Here is a 20,253-nt window from a genome sequence, read left to right as displayed (position 1 = left end):
CTAACCCAAGAGTTGTAATTAGGCGTTCGAGTATGTTCAAAATATCCAGATGTTATAAACATGTCTTGTCAAATCATGCAACCAATTACGGTGATTCAAACCACGGCTGCTTGGAGATTCTTCTTCAAGCGTTTTGGTTTTGAAAAACATGTCGTATTTACGTTTCCGAAGTATTTTAAGAGAGCAGCGCTTACTTCCAAATCTCATTTTATGTCATTGAAACCACCAGATAGAGTCTTTGCTTTTGAACGTACTGAAATGTTGCCGAAATACGGATCCTTTTTTCCATACGTCCGGATTATAATTTGTGCCTCAGACAGGCAGACTACACAGACGTTTGGCTATTTAGTAAAAGTTTTGTTCAAATATACATCCAGGGTGGGATTGTCATGTGACCCTTGAGTCACATGATATTATGAAAGCATTCTGAACTCGTTACCATGGCGATGGAGGCTGTAAGGTAGTGCTGTATAAATATTTAGCCCTTTTATTTAAGGTTCATTCTGATCACTTCTGAGAAATCTTCGTGTGTATATAACTTGTAACATTTAGCAAGCCAGATAAAGCTGGATTAGGAGTCAGCAATAGTGAATATGCATTTAAAACACTCAGAAGAAAGATTTTAGGTTTTGGGGAACAACATGTGGTTTATAAAATAATAATTAAATTCTTCAAAAACCCTGTTTATATATGTATGTTAAATATATTCTGTTGTCAACAAGTATATCTTTAAGAACAATATCATTGGCTCTCTCTAGTGGATGTCTGATGAGTTCGCAACTGCCCAACATTTTCTGGTATATATTTTCCCTGAAGTTAAACTATAAATTTAAATGATATGATTAAGCAATAGATGAACAAAAAATTTTTAGATTTATTTACCCATGACTTAAAAAGTATGCTATTTTGTTTTGTGACACACAAAATGAGATTTTGAAGGTAGGACCGCAGGTTTCAAACTCAAAATCTGGATTAGACCATAATTCACTAAAATTCCCCTTGGGTGATTCTCACGAAAACTTGGTTTTAAAAATGTCAAGCATGAAAATGTAAAAATTGCTTAAATTTACTTTTTTTCCCACCAGACATTGAAAAACAAAGTCTGGAGTAAATGGGAACATTAATTTAAAAACTTTTACTTATCATTTATCACTTTTTGTAACATAATTAAAAAAATTAGTCCTAATAAATCTCATTACCGCAACAGTCAGAAAACATCAACACTGACATATTTTCAAAATGACATGACAAACCTGAAAGAACATAATTTGGAGATTCTGCACATGCATTTAAAATCAAAGTATTATGCTTCTATGAATTAAATTAACATTTAATAAGCATCTGTTGCGGTAATGATAATCAAAATTTCGGGTAAGCATTCTGACAAGACAATATTTAAAATAAACTGTAAAAAAATGATCTTACCTGGTAGCCATCTTGAAGTAATTGGTCCATGTGCTTGGTCACTCAAAATCAAACTTTATTAAAATTCTGTATGTGTGCTTAAACTCTTCTCAAAAAGTGTTGCGGAGGATGAGAACATCAGGCATGGACACATCATTTTCCTAATTTTTCTTCATTATTATTATACATGAATATTCAGTAAATATTTTTTCTGTCATCTAAAGTAGTCTAGCAAAACATCCATTTATTTTTTTTCTTAATATTTTTGTGTTAATTTGATTAAATTACAACATAACGCATGTTCAAACACAGCCGGACACATTGCGGTAATGAGAATTTCAGCAGAAAATGAGATAAAATTTTCAATTATAAATTCTTATGTTAAAATCACACATTGTGCAAGGTAGAACACAGTATTTTGTTAATTCTGATGCTTTTTAATGTTACTATATTACACATTTTAAAGCTAAAATCATTAGTGCCGTGGTGTTTCAATGGTTTCGTGAGAATCACCCCCTTGCTCTCAAATATCATTCATGTTTATAGATATTCGAACTACAGGGAAAGAAAAGCATACATGTTTAAAACAACAGGATGGCAAAAACTATTGGATAAACTATTTAAACAGATACTGTACATATATCAAGTAAAACATTTTAGATGCAAAACCCTCTAAGCCTTGTAAATAAGCATTTTTATCAGGCTCTTTTTTTTAATCCATTTCTTTGGACAAGACAGTAAACAGTTGCACAATAACTAAAGATGCAACTAGAAACATTTCAGATGATGAAAATCAAAAATAAGAAACACATTTGGGGGTGCTGTGATCCATTTTACTGACACATTTGAGTTGTATGCAAGTCTAAGTACTTACAAGGGACACAAGATTTTTTTGCTGAAAAATCAATGTGACGTTTGGTGGATACTACCAACAAAGTATTTTTTTCTGAATGGCCTGAGATGTGGATTAAGCAGATTTAAAGCAAAGTTGATAAACATATAACACGTGAAGAGAGCATCCGGTTAATATCCTACCTTTTAACATCTTTTGCATTTGAGCTCCTCATATACTGAGAACATTCAACACTATATTTCACTTTCACACACAAGCACTGTCAAAGAAACAGACAAAAAATATATATGTTTTTTTATTTTCATTTTCATAATTTTTAATATAGCTTTGTGATATTTCATATGCACATAGTTTCAGGCAGTGCATAATATTCCCATAGATATTTGTACCACACAAATTTGACACGAACTGATCCACAATGTTCACAAAATGACATCAGCACACGACCGGAGGAAGAGGAAATCTTTATCAAATGATCTGTGATCTGCAAACTCCATCTTCTGCAGCAGTTTGTTCACTCACACAGTCAAACAATATTTCTTTTGTCACTTTCAACCCATGAATGAGACATTTGGCAGTATTTAACAGTATTGGCCAGTATTGTTTGTTATTTGATTTCCATGTTTTCTCTTCACTTCAAAACATTCATTCCCAGGCACTCAAAGAAAATCCACAACTACTGTTAGTAGAGTCGTACATAGTAAAAGCAATGTTAGCATCACTGCAGATTACCCTGTTGGATGAATGTTTCTTTATTTTATTGCTACCATCTGTGAATTAGAAAGATGGGATTTGAAATGTCATTTTCCCCCTGCAGTGTTTGCAGAAAAGCTTACAATATTGCACAACTAAAAAACTCTGCTAATGCTCAAAAATATTTTTGTAAGCAGAATTAGACTCTTTTGAAGAAAATCTTTGTGGTGTTGTCTGAGTAAAACCCAATGCCATGATGCCCAGGGTTGGGTGGTTGCCAGGTCTTACTACACTGTTCATAGTATTGGTATGTGGCTGCTTGGACTTTAATGAATACTTATTGGCCCAAGTGAAAATAATCCACCCTTAAGTCTCTGTTTTGTTTTATATCGGTTTTATCATCTGCCAGGCAAAAAGTCCAACTTTTTTACAACTCTCAAAATTCGTCACAGTTTGAGGTACATTATGGGATAGGTGACGTAAAGAATTTACATATTTTTTAATGTATAGCTTGCAAAAATAATTGTATTTTACTGTATTGTTACTTCAGTACTTTCAACTTTAATCTCTTAAAAGTCTCCCTTATAGGAGCAGTGTTTTACCCCCTTTTAGATGCATTGACTTCTTACAGTATGGCCTGACATACAGTCCACTAGGTAGGCACTAGGCTAGCAGGAGGTCTGTCGATAGTCACAGCAAATGTGTATGCAAGTTTTTGTTTTTTAAGAGCTGTTTTCCAATTCACAGAAGTGGTCGCAATAAACAAACTATCATGAAGTCACAGTCAACTTGAGTCAAGTTTTAAGGAATATTCTGGGTTACATAAATAACTTAAGTCTTATGTACAACAATGTGGTAAGTTTTACCATAGAAAATGAGTTTGACTCATCCCCCAGTTTGTAAAAACTAAAAAGAAGTGCATTTACAGAATTAAAGGCTATGACATTTCACTGGAAAAAGCTTTATTAACTGTTTCTCTGCCATTAACTCTTTCCCCACCATTGACGAGATATCTCGTCAATCAAGAGAAAACGCTTCCCCGCCAATGACGAGTATTTCCGTCTTTCCGCAATACCGCTATTATCCACTAAGTGGCGCCCTTCCGCAACTTTTTAAAACCGGAAGTATTGCCCTATGGTCCGTGTCTGTTTTAAAGATCGCTCTGAATGGGCTCTCTATGAAAAGTCCGTCACAAAAATGGAATTATCTATGCTTTTTGCTCAAAATGTGGTGTTTTTGCAGAAACCTACCCATATTCAAAAGCTGATTACAAAAGAACTACTGAAGGTAGGATGAAACGTTTTTTTTGTTTGAAAGCAGAGGGTCTGTTCTTTCATTTGGTATATTGTATGTTTATATATTCGAAGAAGTACATTTTCTGGAAGGCATTAAACTTTTCAAATCATGAAAAACGCTGGCGCTGGCTGGCAACTTTAAAAAAAAAAACGCTGGTGGTGAAAGAGTTAATGAGTTATCTTGTCATTTAACAGAATACACTTCTCGGCCAATGATGAGTTTTTAGGGCAATCCATATAAAAATGCTGGCAGGGAAAAAGTTAAATATGTTTTGGGATACAGTGGGATGAAATATGGGATTTCTAGTGGGATTATTCCTAAATGATCAGTCAAAAAAAAAGTCATAGAGCTTAACTTATTTTGAACCCAGAACATTTGCTTATGTTTACTTATATAGCAAGTGTGCAAGAAGACATTTTTATTTAAGAGATGCTAGAAAATTCTCTTTGATAAATACTGGCATCCTGTTAAAATTACCATTTACCTGTATTCCATTACATCATTTCCTAATTCCTCTTTAAATTAAATATAAATCTCGAAGAATGTCCACAAAAACGAGCTGATAATGCAGTCTAAATGTTTTTTCTGTGGCCAATAAAAGCTGTTGACCTTTATAAAATATTTGTGGATTTTTTTACACTGTAAAAAAGATTTGTTGGTTCATTCTAAAAAGTAAGTGTTCACGCTGCCTTAAAATGCTGAGTTACTTCAACTTTAAAATATTAGTTAACTTGAAAAAAAATGTTGAGTCAACTAATATTTTTAAATTGTACTCAAAAAGCAACATATCATGAAAAATCTCATGTTAAAGTGCTATAATTGGGTCCCCAGTGCTTCTATCAACCTAGAAAATGTGAAAAGATCAACCCAAAAACTTAGTTTTGATAAACCATTCCCTGCAAGCATGTGAAAAATTAGGTCACTGAAATTTGGCTCCCGTTGTGATGTCAGAAGGGGATAATACAGCCCCTTTATCTGCACTATCCATTTAGTGCAGAGATCAGCTCATTTGCATTTAAAAGGACACACCCAAAAATAGCACATTTTTGCTCACACCTATAAAGTGGCAATTTTAACATGCTGCAATAAATTATCTATATGATATTTTGAGCTAAAACCATATGTACTCTGGGGACACCAAAGATTTATTTGACATCTTAAAGTTTTGTGAAATGTCCACTTTAAGGCAGCACAAACACTTACTTCTTTAAGTTGAACCAACAATCTTTTTTACAGTGTAGTGTAATTTCCTTGTAGTAATCTGTGTATCGCTTTATTTTTGGTTTTCTCAATTATTTCTGCCTTTAGGTCATCTCAGGATGTTCACGCTTACAAGATTGAATATTGTGATGTAGAAAAAACACAATATTTTGTATTTGTGCTGCCTCAGAGAATGCCGGGAGATTTAATTTCCGAAACGAACTAAAGGCAGCATAAACTTTGACATTTTTTACTTTGATATAAGCCACTGTTTGCATGTGTGTGTTCAATTATCATAAACAATTTGAGTTTTATCTCGTTACTTTTATTTCGTCAAAATATAAACAGTTTTCTTCAACTATACGCTCTGCTCGATGCTTTATATGTCAGACAGCAGATATCTCTACGCTTTTGTTCAACATGTGTGTAATTATCTCCCAATGGCCAGACCTCTGGTTCTTAATCCATTTTGCATTTGACTTTGTTGTCATGGTAACCATCGTAAGGTTTTCCAGAAGCCACATTCTATTCTTGCATAGACAGCCGGTCTGTCCCACTTAAGCCTAATCATACAGTACAACATAATTACTGTATGCTCTTCTCACATTACATGTGAATGGATCAATCTGATGGTTAAATATTCATAACATCATTTGAATAAATCTGCAACCCAGACCTGAACATTTGCAATTCTTTACAAAACGTAACAGTATGTATACCGTGCGTGTGCCGCAGTTGCTGCAATGCACTGTTGTAGCTTATAGCTTGTTTTTCCCACAGCACCATATCAAATTGTGACCATCAGCATCATTATAGCTCTCCGCACTCCCTGAATCCGCTCTAATGTCCGACTGCATGGTTGCTAGGAGACGAAATGGTGCGCCTGGCTGGCATGAAATCTCCCAATGCGATGCTTGATTTCCATTTGATAGTATTTGCTTGTCATATTATTGTCCTTCATGTGAAGCAACATCTGTTAAATTCATACAAATTGTTTCAAGTAAAATCATGATGTGAAGCTAGCGTGTGTTGTTTACAGTACATTATCTTTGTTCCACCTCATATGGCTCAAGGAGTTAGATACAGGATTCAATATTTTATGAGATCTTAACTCTTAAGTGATGGATTTGTTTCATGAGGGAAGACATTAAAATGTGTTGATCTGAATATTAGTACTAGTACAGTATGATCGAGTTATTCAGAACATTTAACAGTGCGTGATGTGAACACAAGTTCTGTACACACTTTCTTATAATGTCAACGTGAACTGAGCACATATTTCCAGTCTTATTGTGAACAATAATATGTGACGTAACAACGTGCCATGCCTCCCAACTGACTTGCATTTTTGGTTGATATCACCAAATCCCCTTTATTTTTCTTATACTCCTCCCCTCCAAACACCTGGCTTCATTCATTCTTCATTCTTTACAATCCAATCTAGCTTCATTCAATTTACGTAGTTAAATGCGAATGCCGTTTCATGTTGACTTTAAACACTCCTCATCACAATCCAAAGCAACCTTGCCTGAATGCCATCTTATCTCGCCCAAATGCCTAGACACACTTGATTTCGTCCTCTATTGGACACCCAGTCCTTGTGTTTAAACAGCACAAGAAGGAAAGATATATTGTCCAAAGGTAGCACAGAGAGATACAAAGGCATCACGATGTTATAAATCGCCATGATTGGTCTAAAAATCAGCTGCTTTTTTCACTTCGCTGGATCTCTCTTAAAGAGTCCCAATCTTTCTTACCCTCTTCATGGCACCCGCTTGGACTTTCTGACCCAAAATCAGCTCTCAGCCAAGTCGACGGTCTCGCCATACGCAGCACCTGTCATCAACAGCCTTCTGATTGGTTTGCCCCAAAAACGTCAATCATTTGTGGTTACTTGTTAAGGGGCTTGTTGACCTTGAGAGTCCCGTTGCTGCTGGCCAAGTTAAGCATTTGGACGGGTGTCACGTTGTCAGTCGCGGTCTGATCAGCTGTTACTGTGGCAACCATATCTTTTTTGGAAATGTCAGGTTCCCAGAGGAAAAACTCGTGCAGGAGCGTGTTGACCGTCTCGGGGCATTCCATCATCACCATGTGACTGCCTTCCTCGATCACTTTCAGAAACGCAAACAAGAGGATCTAGAAAAAAGATAAAGCACAATAATGGAATTTTTGTTATTGAAGATTAGGATTTTAAAAGGGTCCAGAGTAACTTTAAATCGTTAAAAAATACATTTGTTATTGATGAAATTCTGTATGGTTAACTTTAAGACCCTCTGATCTAACCAAAAGAGGTCTTCACAAGAGTTAAAGCAGTACAATGAGACACCAGTCTTTCATTCAGCGCACATCTGCGTGTGGACATGCGTAATGCTTTTCTGCTCATGAACAGCCCATTACAGTACAGAGACACTCTTGTGTGCAAAAGAAGAGTCGTAAGAGAGATTTGGAGATCCGGGGAGTTTCTCTTCTCACTTTGTTCAGACAGACAGATTTATATGAAAGGCTGCATCCTAGTCCAGGTATTATTCGTACTAGTATCAGGGTTCACACGGAATTTCTGGAATATCATAGAATTTTCAATAGTCTATTCCAGACATTGAAAGTCAGGGAATTTTATTTTTGACCAAGTCATGAAATATAAGGGATTAGTTCAAAATGTAATCCGCTTGTTTGTTAAGTTGTGACGTTTCTGGGTCCAAGCTTCCAATGATTTCAAGTGAGACTACAATCTAAACAGCCGTTTATTGGCATAGTTTATTCATTTCACACATTTGACCTTTTTTATAAACTCATGGTGTACACTACATTATCAGGCTCACGGTATCTCAGACGTAGGTCATGAAAAATTCTGCTTTTTAGTCAGACTTTGACATTTGGCTTAGAGTGGGAATCAGTGATTCAATGTATAAACAACCCGCACCCGACCAATGTTTTCAACTACTTTTTTACTTTAAAAGTAGTTATTGTTTGAAATACACTAGTCTACATTTGAAACCAATACCAATACCCAATACCCGTTCTTGTCTTAGGACAACTTTGATAAACTTTTTTGATCCACTTCAAATGTTGACTAGTATAGTTAACTGACATCTTTATTTCAAACGACCCGACCGCCCACAAACCGAATATCATAAAAATATTTTTGGTTTTGGATGACTCATTTTGAATTAACACGCGCATCACTGGTGGGAACCATGTATTCATAATAGTTGAGTCATCAATTAATTACATTGTTAATTTTTTTATTTTATTTGGAAAATATTTTATTCGCAAACAAAAATTCTCTAAATCGCAGCTTAACTTTGTGAAGACTTTGGGTGGGTTGCACCAACAAGGATTAAATTAAGCAGAGTTTAGAGCTAATCTAGGGTTTGTTGATCCCAGTTTAATTTTAATTCGAGTTGTGTTGCACCACTTAAATTTAAACACAGATTAACAAATCTTAGATTAAACCTTTAAACTGTATTAAATCCTTCATCTGCAATTTATTTTGTCCGCCATGTTGAATTTTCCGGTGTAATTAAACAGCAACAATGTTGACGTTGTCATTCAAAAAGGAAATAAACAGTTTATGCAAGCAAAGGTAATGTAATTGTTGTATTATAAATCACCTACATACACCGGTAGGCTAATCTAAAGGTCTGATTCAAATAAAAACATTTGACAATCTTTTAAAACAATTAACAGACCAGGAAATATTGTGACAGGAAATATCGCAAAGCTCAGATATTGTGGTATAATGAACAAGATGTGTCGACGCATTTGTCATGAAGCGCCACCGTGTGTCCGTACATTCACTGTCCTTCGTCTGACTGGAGCGCGCGTGACAGAGGAGAAGCACATACGAGCATCGGTAGCTGTCACCGGTGCTGTTAATAATCTTTTTGAGCCGCCAAACTCACTTTGTTGAGATGTTATAATAAACGCATCTTTGAATAGCGCCACCACGCTCACGGTATGTGTTTCTAATCATTTAGCCAGACATTTAATTGTAAAAAAACATATTTAAACCTCCTCATATGCAAGTTTAAAGTTAATCCCTCACTGAGATTTAAAACGGAGTTTAAAGTAATGGAGCAACAGGATTAAAGATAATCTAGATTTACTGTAAGATTTAAACCTGGATCAAAATGACAGTTTAAATTTAAACCTGTTTATTTTAAAACAGGTTTAAAGTTTGGTGCAACGGAATTATTAAATAAGCTTTGATTTAAACCAGATTTAGGCCTAATCCTTGTTGGTGCAACCCACCCTTTGTGTGTGAACCTAAAACCAGTTCAGCCAAAAATGAATATTTTGTTTTTTATTTACTTATTCTTATCCAAATATACTAGTCAACATTTGAAGTGGATCAAACCCTCTTATAAAAGTTCAATTCCAAATACCCATTCTTGTCTTTGGACAACTTTGGATGAACTTTTCTGATTCACTTCAAATGTTGACTAGTGTATTGTAAAAAAGCAGCTAAAACAGAAGTTAAAACAACTTGGTTATGCAAGTTAATTCAACCTACTTTTTTAAGTTTTGACTTGTGATTTATTGACATAACTTATACAAACAAGTTGAATAACTTAGGGGTGGTTACCCAGACAGGGATAAGCTTAAGCCAGGATAAGCCCATAGTTTAATTAGGAAATTTAACTAGTTTTAACAAACATGCCTTAAATATTACTTGTCTGCATTTTGAGGCAAAACAAAGGGAACTGATGTATTTTAAGATATTTTAGTGAAAGTTGTTTTCAGTTTGGACAGCTCATTTATTTTAGTCTATAGGACTAGTCTAATCCCTGTTCGGCAAACTGCCCCTTAATGTGTTAAAGGAATAGTCTACTCATTTTCAATATTAAAATATGTTATTACCTTAACTAAGAACTGTTGAATCATCCCTCTATCATCTGTGTGCGTGCACGTAAGCGCTGGAGCGCGCTGCGACGCTTCGATAGCATTTAGCTTAGCCCCATTCATTCAATGGTACCATTTAGAGATAAAGTTAGAAGTGACCAAACACATCAACGTTTTTCCTATTTAAGACGAGTAGTTATACGAGCAAGTTTGGTGGTACAAAATAAAACGTAGCGCTTTTCTAAGCGGATTTAAAAGAGGAACTATATTTTATGGCGTAATAGCACTTTTGGGAGTACTTCGACTCGGCGCAGTAACACCCTCCCTCTCCCATTATGAGAGTAAGAAGGGGAGCGGACTTTTCAGGCGAGTCGAAGTACTCCCAAAAGTGCTATTACGCCATAAAATATAGTTCCTCTTTTAAATCCGCTTAGAAAAGCGCTACGTTTTATTTTGTACCACCAAACTTGCTCGTATAACTACTCGTCTTAAATAGGAAAAACGTTGATGTGTTTGGTCACTTCTAACTTTATCTCTAAATGGTAGCATTGAATGAATGGGGCTAAGCTAAATGCTATCGAAGCGTCGCAGCGCGCTCCAGCGCTTACGTGCACGCACACAGATGATAGAGGGATGTATCAACAATTCTTAGTTAAGGTAATAACATATTTTAATATTGAAAATGAGTAGTCTATTCCTTTAACAGGGCTCACACAAAAATCATCCAGAGTGCAGTAAAATACATTTGGGGTTTAGATTTGATGGGTTCTAGCTTACCTCTGCCATTCTCTGGTCCTCCTCGATTGGCACAAATTTGTCGTACATGCCATGGACCAGCAGTATGGGTACGGTCAGCTCTGCGTGATAAACTTCATCCCCTTCCGGCCAGTACTGACCGCTCATCATCGCTCGCAGCACAAATGGAGAAACGTTAAATGCATTTCCCTCTTTCAGCAGTTGTTTCTCTTTCGCACCCTGCCTGGCAAAACCAGCTCTATGTGAAAGATCAGGAGAAGAAACACAGGAAATATAAGATGATTAAGAGCGAGAGTTTGAGACATTTAACAAACTTTTAAATACATATATATATATATTAGATGGCACATTTAAATACAGTAGTTCTGACAACTGTTTTTTTATATTAACTTTTTTACTTGTTATGTAAATGATAGATAAACATTTTGCATTTTATTATTTTAAAACTGTTCTAAAACATTATTTCTGAATGTTCTGTAAAAATATTGCTGTAGAAAACACAATTCACTTATTATGCATAGATGTTGATGTTTTGTTTCATTTAAAGCCACCATTATGGTGATCAGTGTTTGTTTTATTTGGACTCTTGACCCTTGATGTTTTTTTGCTAGTTTTTCCCTGGTTGCATTAACTTTGTGTGTATAAAACCTCAAAGCACAAAGTTAAACATGTTCAAGGAACATTCTTAGTAGGGATGTGCACGGATATTTGAACATGTGAATATTCGATCGGCAATAATAATTCGAATTTAAAAAATGCTATTCGAATGGTTTTTTGTTTTTAATGTGCCACCAAAGGGTTACGACTTATTTAATGCTTTTTCACTTCATCTATACTGTCTTTTACAGACATAAATGTAAAATATACATGAACATTAATTTGTATGTATTTCTGATTGTTTGGCAATGCAGATTGCAGACGAATTTAAGTTTTTCCTTTTATCTCCGTGTTTGTGCGCCGCATTTGGCCACTGGCTCAGTGAGGGCTCACGTGTTATTAAACGTGCTTCTCCGCCGCCCGCATCAACACATCATGAGAGATTTGTAAGCTTTCTGTTATAAAGTCTACTTTATTTTGTTAATAACGAGACAGACATGGAGAACGAAATGAAACGGAGAACATTTATTATATGCGGTGCTCTTTCGAAAATGAACCGGATAACTACACATGGCAGTTTAAAAGCAAAGCACCGTCTTTGTGAAATGTTGTTAAATTAAGCTAACGTTATTAACTTTGCACAGTCAACAATAATGTATCGAGCCAGCTTACGTTATTTGTAAAATAATGTTAATACAGATATTCAGTCTTGTTTAATCCGTCTGTTGTTTTTATCCGATAACCATCACGAGGAAGAGTTTTCTCCGCAACACCGGCATTATTGTATCTAGTCAGAAAAACGGCTTTCACCGAAGCAGGTAGGATAAATATGGTTTTCTTTATTCACAAATACATGTCAAACTAAACTGAGAAGATATTTATATGGCGACTGAGCAGTCGGTTATGCAGATGTGTTTTTTCGTTTTCTCCGGGCTCTTGTTTGGTGTTTTGAGTCTGTTTAAATGATGATAGCCTACTTTGTCAAGTCCTCAAACTTTAAACTTCACAAGTCCTCAAACTTCACTTAGATTTGGGGTTAGTGTATAATATTGGGTATAATATAATGTATGTAAGATCAAACAGTAATGAATTCATACTAACAACTGACTTGAAACTAAGGGTTTGACTCAGACTTCGCTCCGCATGGGGGTTTAACGCCTTTTTTTCTGTAGGATATTTTTAATAAGAATTAAAAATATATATATATTTTTTACAATGTTTTCAACTTAATAATACATACATATATATACATACAGAATTAGCTTGTTGTGGATATTTCCTAATTATAAGCCTTCTGTGAAATGATGACAATATGAAAAATACAAAACACGCATGTCTTAATTAACATAATTTAAATAAACGAATATTTGAATATTCGTTCTTTATGAGCTTAAATATTCGAATAGTAAATTACTAGAAAATGCCTAATTCTTAGAAAATGTCTCTGTTAGCTGGGATGAAATTTATCCTTTAATAGATGATGTCTTACTTGAGAAAGCTCCAGGCCAGACATGGAGAGAGACAGTGCAGGACACATGAGGGCAGCTGAAAGATGGAGCACAGGCTGGGTTCAAGTGCCGTGGGTCCTCCTCCATTAATCATAACCACCTTATGCACCTGCTCCGGGTACTCGTGAGCCAGGAATGTACAGAACGACACCCTTCAGACAAACAGAAGAATTCTTAACATCAAAACAATGTATCATAATAAATAAAAAAAGTCTTCTGTAAAATATCCATAAAAAGTTTGATCTGTAGGCTTTGGATTATTCTTAAAGCTAGTTTGGCAGAACAATATTAATTTTGCTAATATGAAACAGATGAAAGTAATAAGTAAGGTGTTTTTTGGCTCAGTTCTCATATTTTCATTTGTTATATCTTTGACTGTGAAATACATTTAATTGAATTGCTTACCCATAGGAGTGACCAATGAGGATGTTCCGTTTTCTTGCATATCTCTTAAATATGGCACGCAGGTCCTCTGCCAGGGCGTAGAAGGTGTACGCCGCTGCAATCTGTGGGGCCGTACTGGCGCCATGACCTGCCAGATCAGGAGCGATGACCTCGTAACCCAGCCGTGAGAAGAAATCCAACTGACTGCCCCAGATATCCAACGAACCGCCAACACCGTGAATGAAGAACAACGCCACATCCGAGTGCGTCCCCTTACAGCTGCTGATGCAACGTTCTGTATCGATCAGCACGGTGCGCTTGGGTTTCCGTCGACGACGTCTGGGTGGAGGGGCGGGTTTCTGTTGGTCAGAGGGGGGAAGAGGTGGAACTGGTTTGGGATCTGGGGAAGAGGGCGCGGTGGTGTAGTCGGACAGCTCCACCTCAACAGTGGTACATTGTTCCACGTCTCCATTCTGGCACTGCAGGATCTCGGAGTGGAGAACATCGCCCAGGTTCTCGATCACTAGTTGCCCATTGCGGTACACAGTGATTTTGCGTTTGCAGTGGACGCTGATGTCAGTGTCCGGTTGCTCTTCTGTGGGTCTTTCTGGAAGGATGTGACGCACACGCAGCACTCGACCCGGCTTGACCTCCACAAACTCGAATGCGTCGGCCGGCTTGCCGTCGGACGACTCGACCGGCAATACAACGCCGGTCTTTCCCATCAGACAACAGAAGATGCTCTCTGTAATGCTGGTCAACATCTTTCTGGTTTACCTGAAAACATAGTTACAGTCTGCTCAGTTGGTTACATCTTACAACTAAAACACAATGGTTGCGTTTGAAAAAACTAAGGCAGCTGACTTGTTGCTTCGCTGCCTGAAGCAATAGTCCCTTTCACACATACAGTCTTTACTGGTAATTTACTGGTAAATTGCAGTTAACAGATCATGTGTGAACAGAACCTTTCCGGTAAATCAGTGCTCCCAATTTACCAGTAAGACAGGTTGTAAGATTACCAGTAATTTACCGGTAAGCGCTATGTGTGAACGAAAAATATAGGATTACCGGAACGGAAGACGTCAGACCGTGCTGACAGCTTCGGGCCAATCATAATGTTTTAATACAGATGACGGACGTTTCCACACACATGCTGCTTTAAAGTCGAGCACACCTGAAGTTTACGTCCACATTTCTTCACCAAAGTTGTTTAAAACAGCTTACCACCTACTTGCCGAGTTGCTGACGTAGCACGCCCTCTGTGAAGCCTATAGTGCAAACAGTACTGTTGTTTAAAACGCATTTTCGGTTTGACGTCGCCTCATACAATGTTGTTTAGTCATCATGAACAACTTCGCGACTGTTTACCACAGACGTGAAAACAACAAAATACGGAACGTGGATATGAACGACCTGGATTGTTTACAAATACAACACTGAGCTCGCCGCACGCCACAGGTACTTCCGCTTTCTCAACGAATTTACCGGTATTTCGATACTGATGTGTGAATGATGTCTTACTGGTAAAAAGACAGAACGTCACTGCGTGTGTGAACAGCACATTTCTGTATTTACTGGTAAATTCATTCTGGTAAATTCATGGTAATTTACCAGAACTACTGTGTGAAAGAGGCTAATGACTTCGGCAGTATGAAGGGAAACGCATTCGGACAGCCTTTATAGGCAGCGTAACGAAATTATGTTTGAAATATAAACACAGCGCCTTTGCGATAACTAGTCCCATACCTACAATACTAATTTCTCGCTAGAAATACAATCAGAAGGTGTAAAAAGTGAAAATAAAACTTCATTTACACTAAATTTGTGCTTTCTTGGTCGCCATTTTATTTTTTTTTAACTTGACCAGGAATCACACGTGCACGCCCACCCATTGAATTGTGGGACAAGACAATGAAGGTATGTCAGGAGACAGGAAGTAAACCAACAATGGATTCGGACATGCCTTCATGTCTTCGAATGCTGCCTCCGAAGGTAGCATTTTAGAGATTTTGGACACAGCCCAGGTGTGAATGGGAATGTTTCTCTCTCGTCTACTTGTGATCCGTTCATCGACCAAAATGCATTTAAATACCAGGTGTAAACAGGGCCTATGTGGCATCCTGCAACAGTTGTACTCTTAACTAAGCCTTTCAGAAACAAACTCTTTACAAATCACAGGTTAATCCTTTACCAGATGCTCTCTAATAAAAGATAATCGCTTGGTGCTGGATAAAGAAACGAATCCATAATGATCTAACTAAAATCATTACCATATGCATTGAGTTTAAATCTAGCTAACATCACTGCAGATCCAGCTGGGTAATGATGTGTTATTTCATTATGAGGGGTATTGCCAAACCCCCTGCAGCCTTTGTGTGAAGTTCAGCTTTGCTGTTTTGCACAATAGAAGTGCTGCATTGCTGTTACTATGAGTGGCGTATGACAGCTGCTGTCAGCGCATTAGCAAAGATACCATAAAAAACACATCGAAAGATCCAGATAGCCTGTACTATTTACATGCACAAAGACCCTTTTGCTTTTGAAGACATTTAAATAAAAATAAACCCTCCGATTCCAAATTGTCAAATCGACCTAATCCATACATCAATGAGAAACGTATTTATTCAACTTTCAGATTATGCACGAATCTCCATAAAAAAGACCCTTATGACTGGTTTTGTGGTTTAGGGTCACATATAAACAAGTGTTTAAGAGAAATCCTTTAATGCAACACTCATAGAGTACTCAAGTGATATTATAACTGTAACAGAATGTGCTACATGTTACTTTGAGTCCTGACACTGATATCCTAGCAAGCAGAGAGGATGCAATGATTCACATTGTGACCTAGACGGAGATCTAAAAATACCCCGGGCTCCTCCAGCGGGCTTTCCTTTTTGTACTAATGGAGAATATCCATTATATCACATGAGTATAGTATTACCTGCATTACAGATGAACAGAAATATAAATCATTCTGTTAAAATATAACCTTGATATCTTTTAAAATTGACTGAGTAAAGTCATGTCAAAGATTGAAAAATGTATGTGAAATCAAACTTTGACGTTTCTAATCTCATCATTAGATTATACGATTTTAGCGTGGATTTCACAGACAGGGTCACATATATCCTTATTCAGTCACTGATTGTGTTACTAAAATCATAGATATAATTTAAAATGTGCGTTGTGGTTTATTTTGTAATTCAGCTCTTTCTTGTTTGAGTTTAACATCATGAACAAACACTTTTGATGAGACACCAGTAAACAAAAACACAATATTTACTCCAACTCTCTCTTTCTCATCATATCTGTCTCTATACTGTCTTTGTCCGTTTTTCCTTTCAACTTTCATCCTGCTCTGTTTTTCCCAGATTCATCTCTCAGGTGCTATACATTATTCAGACTGAACGAAAGAAGGTTTTTAGCAGTTATGTATTATTAATAATCAAATGTAGAGCTGCTGGCAAACATCTCGTCTCGTCTGAAATGCGCAGTCTCATTGTCTTGCATTTATAGATTTCAGTCGTTCGATTGTTTTCTTTTTAGATTGTGAAATGCTAATACTATAAATTATGATCATAAATATTAATAATCTGCAATATGCTGTAGTGCAATAAAAACATTTCATTCTTAAAAACAAAGGTGATACAGGACATTTTGAGCTACACGACTATTTGACTTAAGTGTTTTGTTTTGTGTTTTGTATGCTTTTATTTTGAAACGATCACATCTGTATTGTACTTCTATATGTTTATGGTCATTGTAGATGTTACATGTTGGGATATAAGACTTTTATTTGCACATAGATCCTGCCTTGGCTTCATATGTGATTTTTTTTTGGGCCTGCCGTACCAATAACTTTCTGCATGTGTAGACTTCCCGGCATCCTCAAGAAATTGCTGTTTTTGCTAAAAAAGCTACTCTTGCCCTGTTGGCAGCCACTGCAGCTGTAAAATGTGTCGACTTCAGCACCTACGTAAAAAAAAATCAATGCCAGTGCATAAGAATTCGAGTCTTATGCAATGTGGTTTATACTAGTATCTTTTTCACAAATAAGGCAGCCAAAAGAAATCTTTAGGCTGGCAACCCACCGATATTTTTCTAATCTGATATTTACAGAGAAAGGTGGCCGATTCGGGTCATTCAGATATATGCTCTAAAAATGCTGGGTTGTTTTCAACCCAGCATTTTATCAAAAAGAGACAAATTAACCCAAAAAGCTGGGTTGTTCTGTTGGGTCAGATACATAATTTTTGGGGGTTAATTTAATCATATGACTTGATTTGTCCCTTATTGGACAAATAGCATTTTTAGAGTGTACTGTACAGTATCATAATACAATATAATGAGAGCAAATGAGATGTGGGCAGCAAAATGTCTGAAATTAAATGGTTGCTTGTTTTCCTGAATGTTGCTTGTTGACTGATGATAATAGATGATTTTATTTTGGAGTAGAACATAGACCATCAGGAAAAGAAAGTTCAGCTAGGGCACTAATAAGTGGGACAGTTAGATGGGGAAGGAGACATCGATCGTGCCAACTAGCTAAATGAATCTCCTGTATCAGGTGAGGTTTACCGCATATTCACAGGGAAACTCATAGAAAGTTCCAGACTAGATAGATGCACATAGAGAGAAACAGAAGGACAAAATGACGAAAATCTTTACATTTAAATGTGTTTTTGATGTAGATGACCTAATAGTTCGATTTATTTAAAAAATATTGTTAAAAAAAACACTCCTCAGCAAGGGAGTAGATTTGTTTTAAAGTATACAGTACTGTGCATGTTTTCATTAAAAATTGCATACATTTTGGGGGTTTGCAGTTGCTGGTTTGTTTACCTCCCCCCAGAAACTACACCTTTTGTAAGCATGCCAGTAATCATAACTTTTTATACTAATAATTAATTACAAAAATAAGGTGATCCATTTAAACCAAAGTTACCGACTTTATACATTTCTGATATATTGAGGTCAGTAAAACCTTTAAAATACATTAAAAAAAAAGATTTACAACATTATAAAAATCCCATCATTCAATTAAAGTTCAGTTCAGTCATTTATATATAAAACTGTGTCTTGTTTTTTCTCTAATAGTGTGAGTTGGGGTTTTATACACCAATATGGTGTTATTATTATCATCTTACTATTGCATGATAGCTGTTTTGAAATGAAAACTGCTTTATAAATTAATCCTACATGCAATACACAGCAAACACTTCCATGCATGCATTGCCCCACATTTGCCGAGTGGGAGTGTGTTTTGGTGTGTCATCTCTTGGTCTGCATTGCAGAAATGGAGTGTGTAGGCAGACTGCTGTATACAGTACACTGCTATAGTAACCCACATTTGGAACAGTACGTACAGTCTCATTGAAGCCATTATGCACATGAATTGCTATGAAAGCATGCTTGTATTTAAATTGTGCAAGTTAATACATAATGCTTGTCCAATTTATTGTGATGCTACACAATAAACCCCTATAAAATGATTTGTTATTTTTGGATTAAATGATGAAGCTACTTTGTTAATGTGAACTATTGTTTGGTTGCAATCCACTGATGGGGTTGCCATGGTTTGTTCTTCATGCGCATACATTGTAACATTTCAACACATCAAATGTCATTGACGAATCGGTTGCTGCGCAACGCGTGAATCAGAGATGCAGGGCTGCAAAACATCGTCGCATCAAGCAAGATGCACAAATAGTTATAAAGCATGCATATTTATTATTATTGTGAACATTAATTTGACATATTACCAAAAACCATATTACCTTACCTGATCCGATGATTTTTGGAACGAAAAGGATCCGCACTAAAGTCCACGATGCAGCAATGATGCATTAAAATTAAGTCAATTATGATAGCCTATCTCTAATCTGTTGCGTTTAGCAGTTTAATCTGATTCTGCAAAGCAGATGAGATGTGTCACAACGCTTTTTCATTCTACGTGTATACCATTAAAATTTCATTAAAGCAAATGCACGCCGATTAAACGACCGATCCGGGTTTTTGGCATGGTGCACCGAAAGGAAGGGCTGCGTCTCCCCTCCGCATCCTCACGGGTGGGCAGTTATCCACACCAGTGCCCTTGTTTTCTCCTGTAGTCTGTAAGCATATCTCGGTTCGTTTTCTGTTTGATCGACAGGTCGTATAACAAACAGCGAGGCTTCCGTCACTGGTTGCTGACCAATACAATGTCTCCTGGCGCTGTTGCTAAGCCCAGATGAGATAGAAAGCAAGAACAGCAGATTGTTTTTCATACATGGCACACAAACATATATGTGCCTTTAATAGCGTTCTGGATTGTAAGTTTGTGTTTTGTAGATAAATCACAGAAATAGGCAATGTCTAATCATCTTTACAATATTGAATAAGTGATTTCTAAAACCAAGTATTTTATTTCATGTAAAAATTAAACTATACTAGAAATGCTGCACTACAAAATAATGTTGTAAGGGTTATTCAATCCAGTGTTTGGTCAAAAAGGGACTTTTGTTGGGTCATAATTTAACATACATTATGCTGGGTTGTTTTAACCCATTATTGGGTCAAATCAAAACAATTTCAGGGTTATTTTGACCCAAAAGCTAGGTTAATCCCTTCAACACCAGGTTTAAAATAACCCAGAATTTTTGGAGTGTGAGTTTTATAGGCCTGTATTAAATATATAAAGTATAAAAAATATTGGGTTGTTTTTAACCCAGGGCTGGG

The 20,253-nt window shown here is 36.4% G+C and overlaps 1 protein-coding gene across 1 annotated transcript; it reads right to left on the bottom strand.

Annotated features, from left to right (window-relative positions):
- Positions 1 to 2,538: 2,538 nt before the first annotated feature.
- On the bottom strand, positions 2,539 to 19,766 carry LOC129443169 (protein ABHD8). The gene is made up of 5 exons (XM_055203616.2): positions 19,319 to 19,766; positions 13,555 to 14,310; positions 13,131 to 13,301; positions 11,066 to 11,282; positions 2,539 to 7,582 (listed from the first exon to the last, which is right to left on the bottom strand). Exons 2-5 carry the CDS (start codon positions 14,295 to 14,297, stop codon positions 7,337 to 7,339), a joined length of 1,377 nt encoding a protein of 458 aa, XP_055059591.2. The 5' UTR covers positions 14,298 to 14,310; positions 19,319 to 19,766; the 3' UTR covers positions 2,539 to 7,336.
- Between the last annotated feature and the right edge of the window lie 487 nt (positions 19,767 to 20,253).

The sequence above is a fragment of the Misgurnus anguillicaudatus genome, unplaced genomic scaffold, assembly GCF_027580225.2.
Source record: "Misgurnus anguillicaudatus unplaced genomic scaffold, ASM2758022v2 HiC_scaffold_26, whole genome shotgun sequence".
Classification (NCBI taxonomy): domain Eukaryota; kingdom Metazoa; phylum Chordata; class Actinopteri; order Cypriniformes; family Cobitidae; genus Misgurnus; species Misgurnus anguillicaudatus.
Note: the sequence above shows the minus strand (reverse complement) of the source record. Positions and strands in the feature narration are given on the sequence as shown.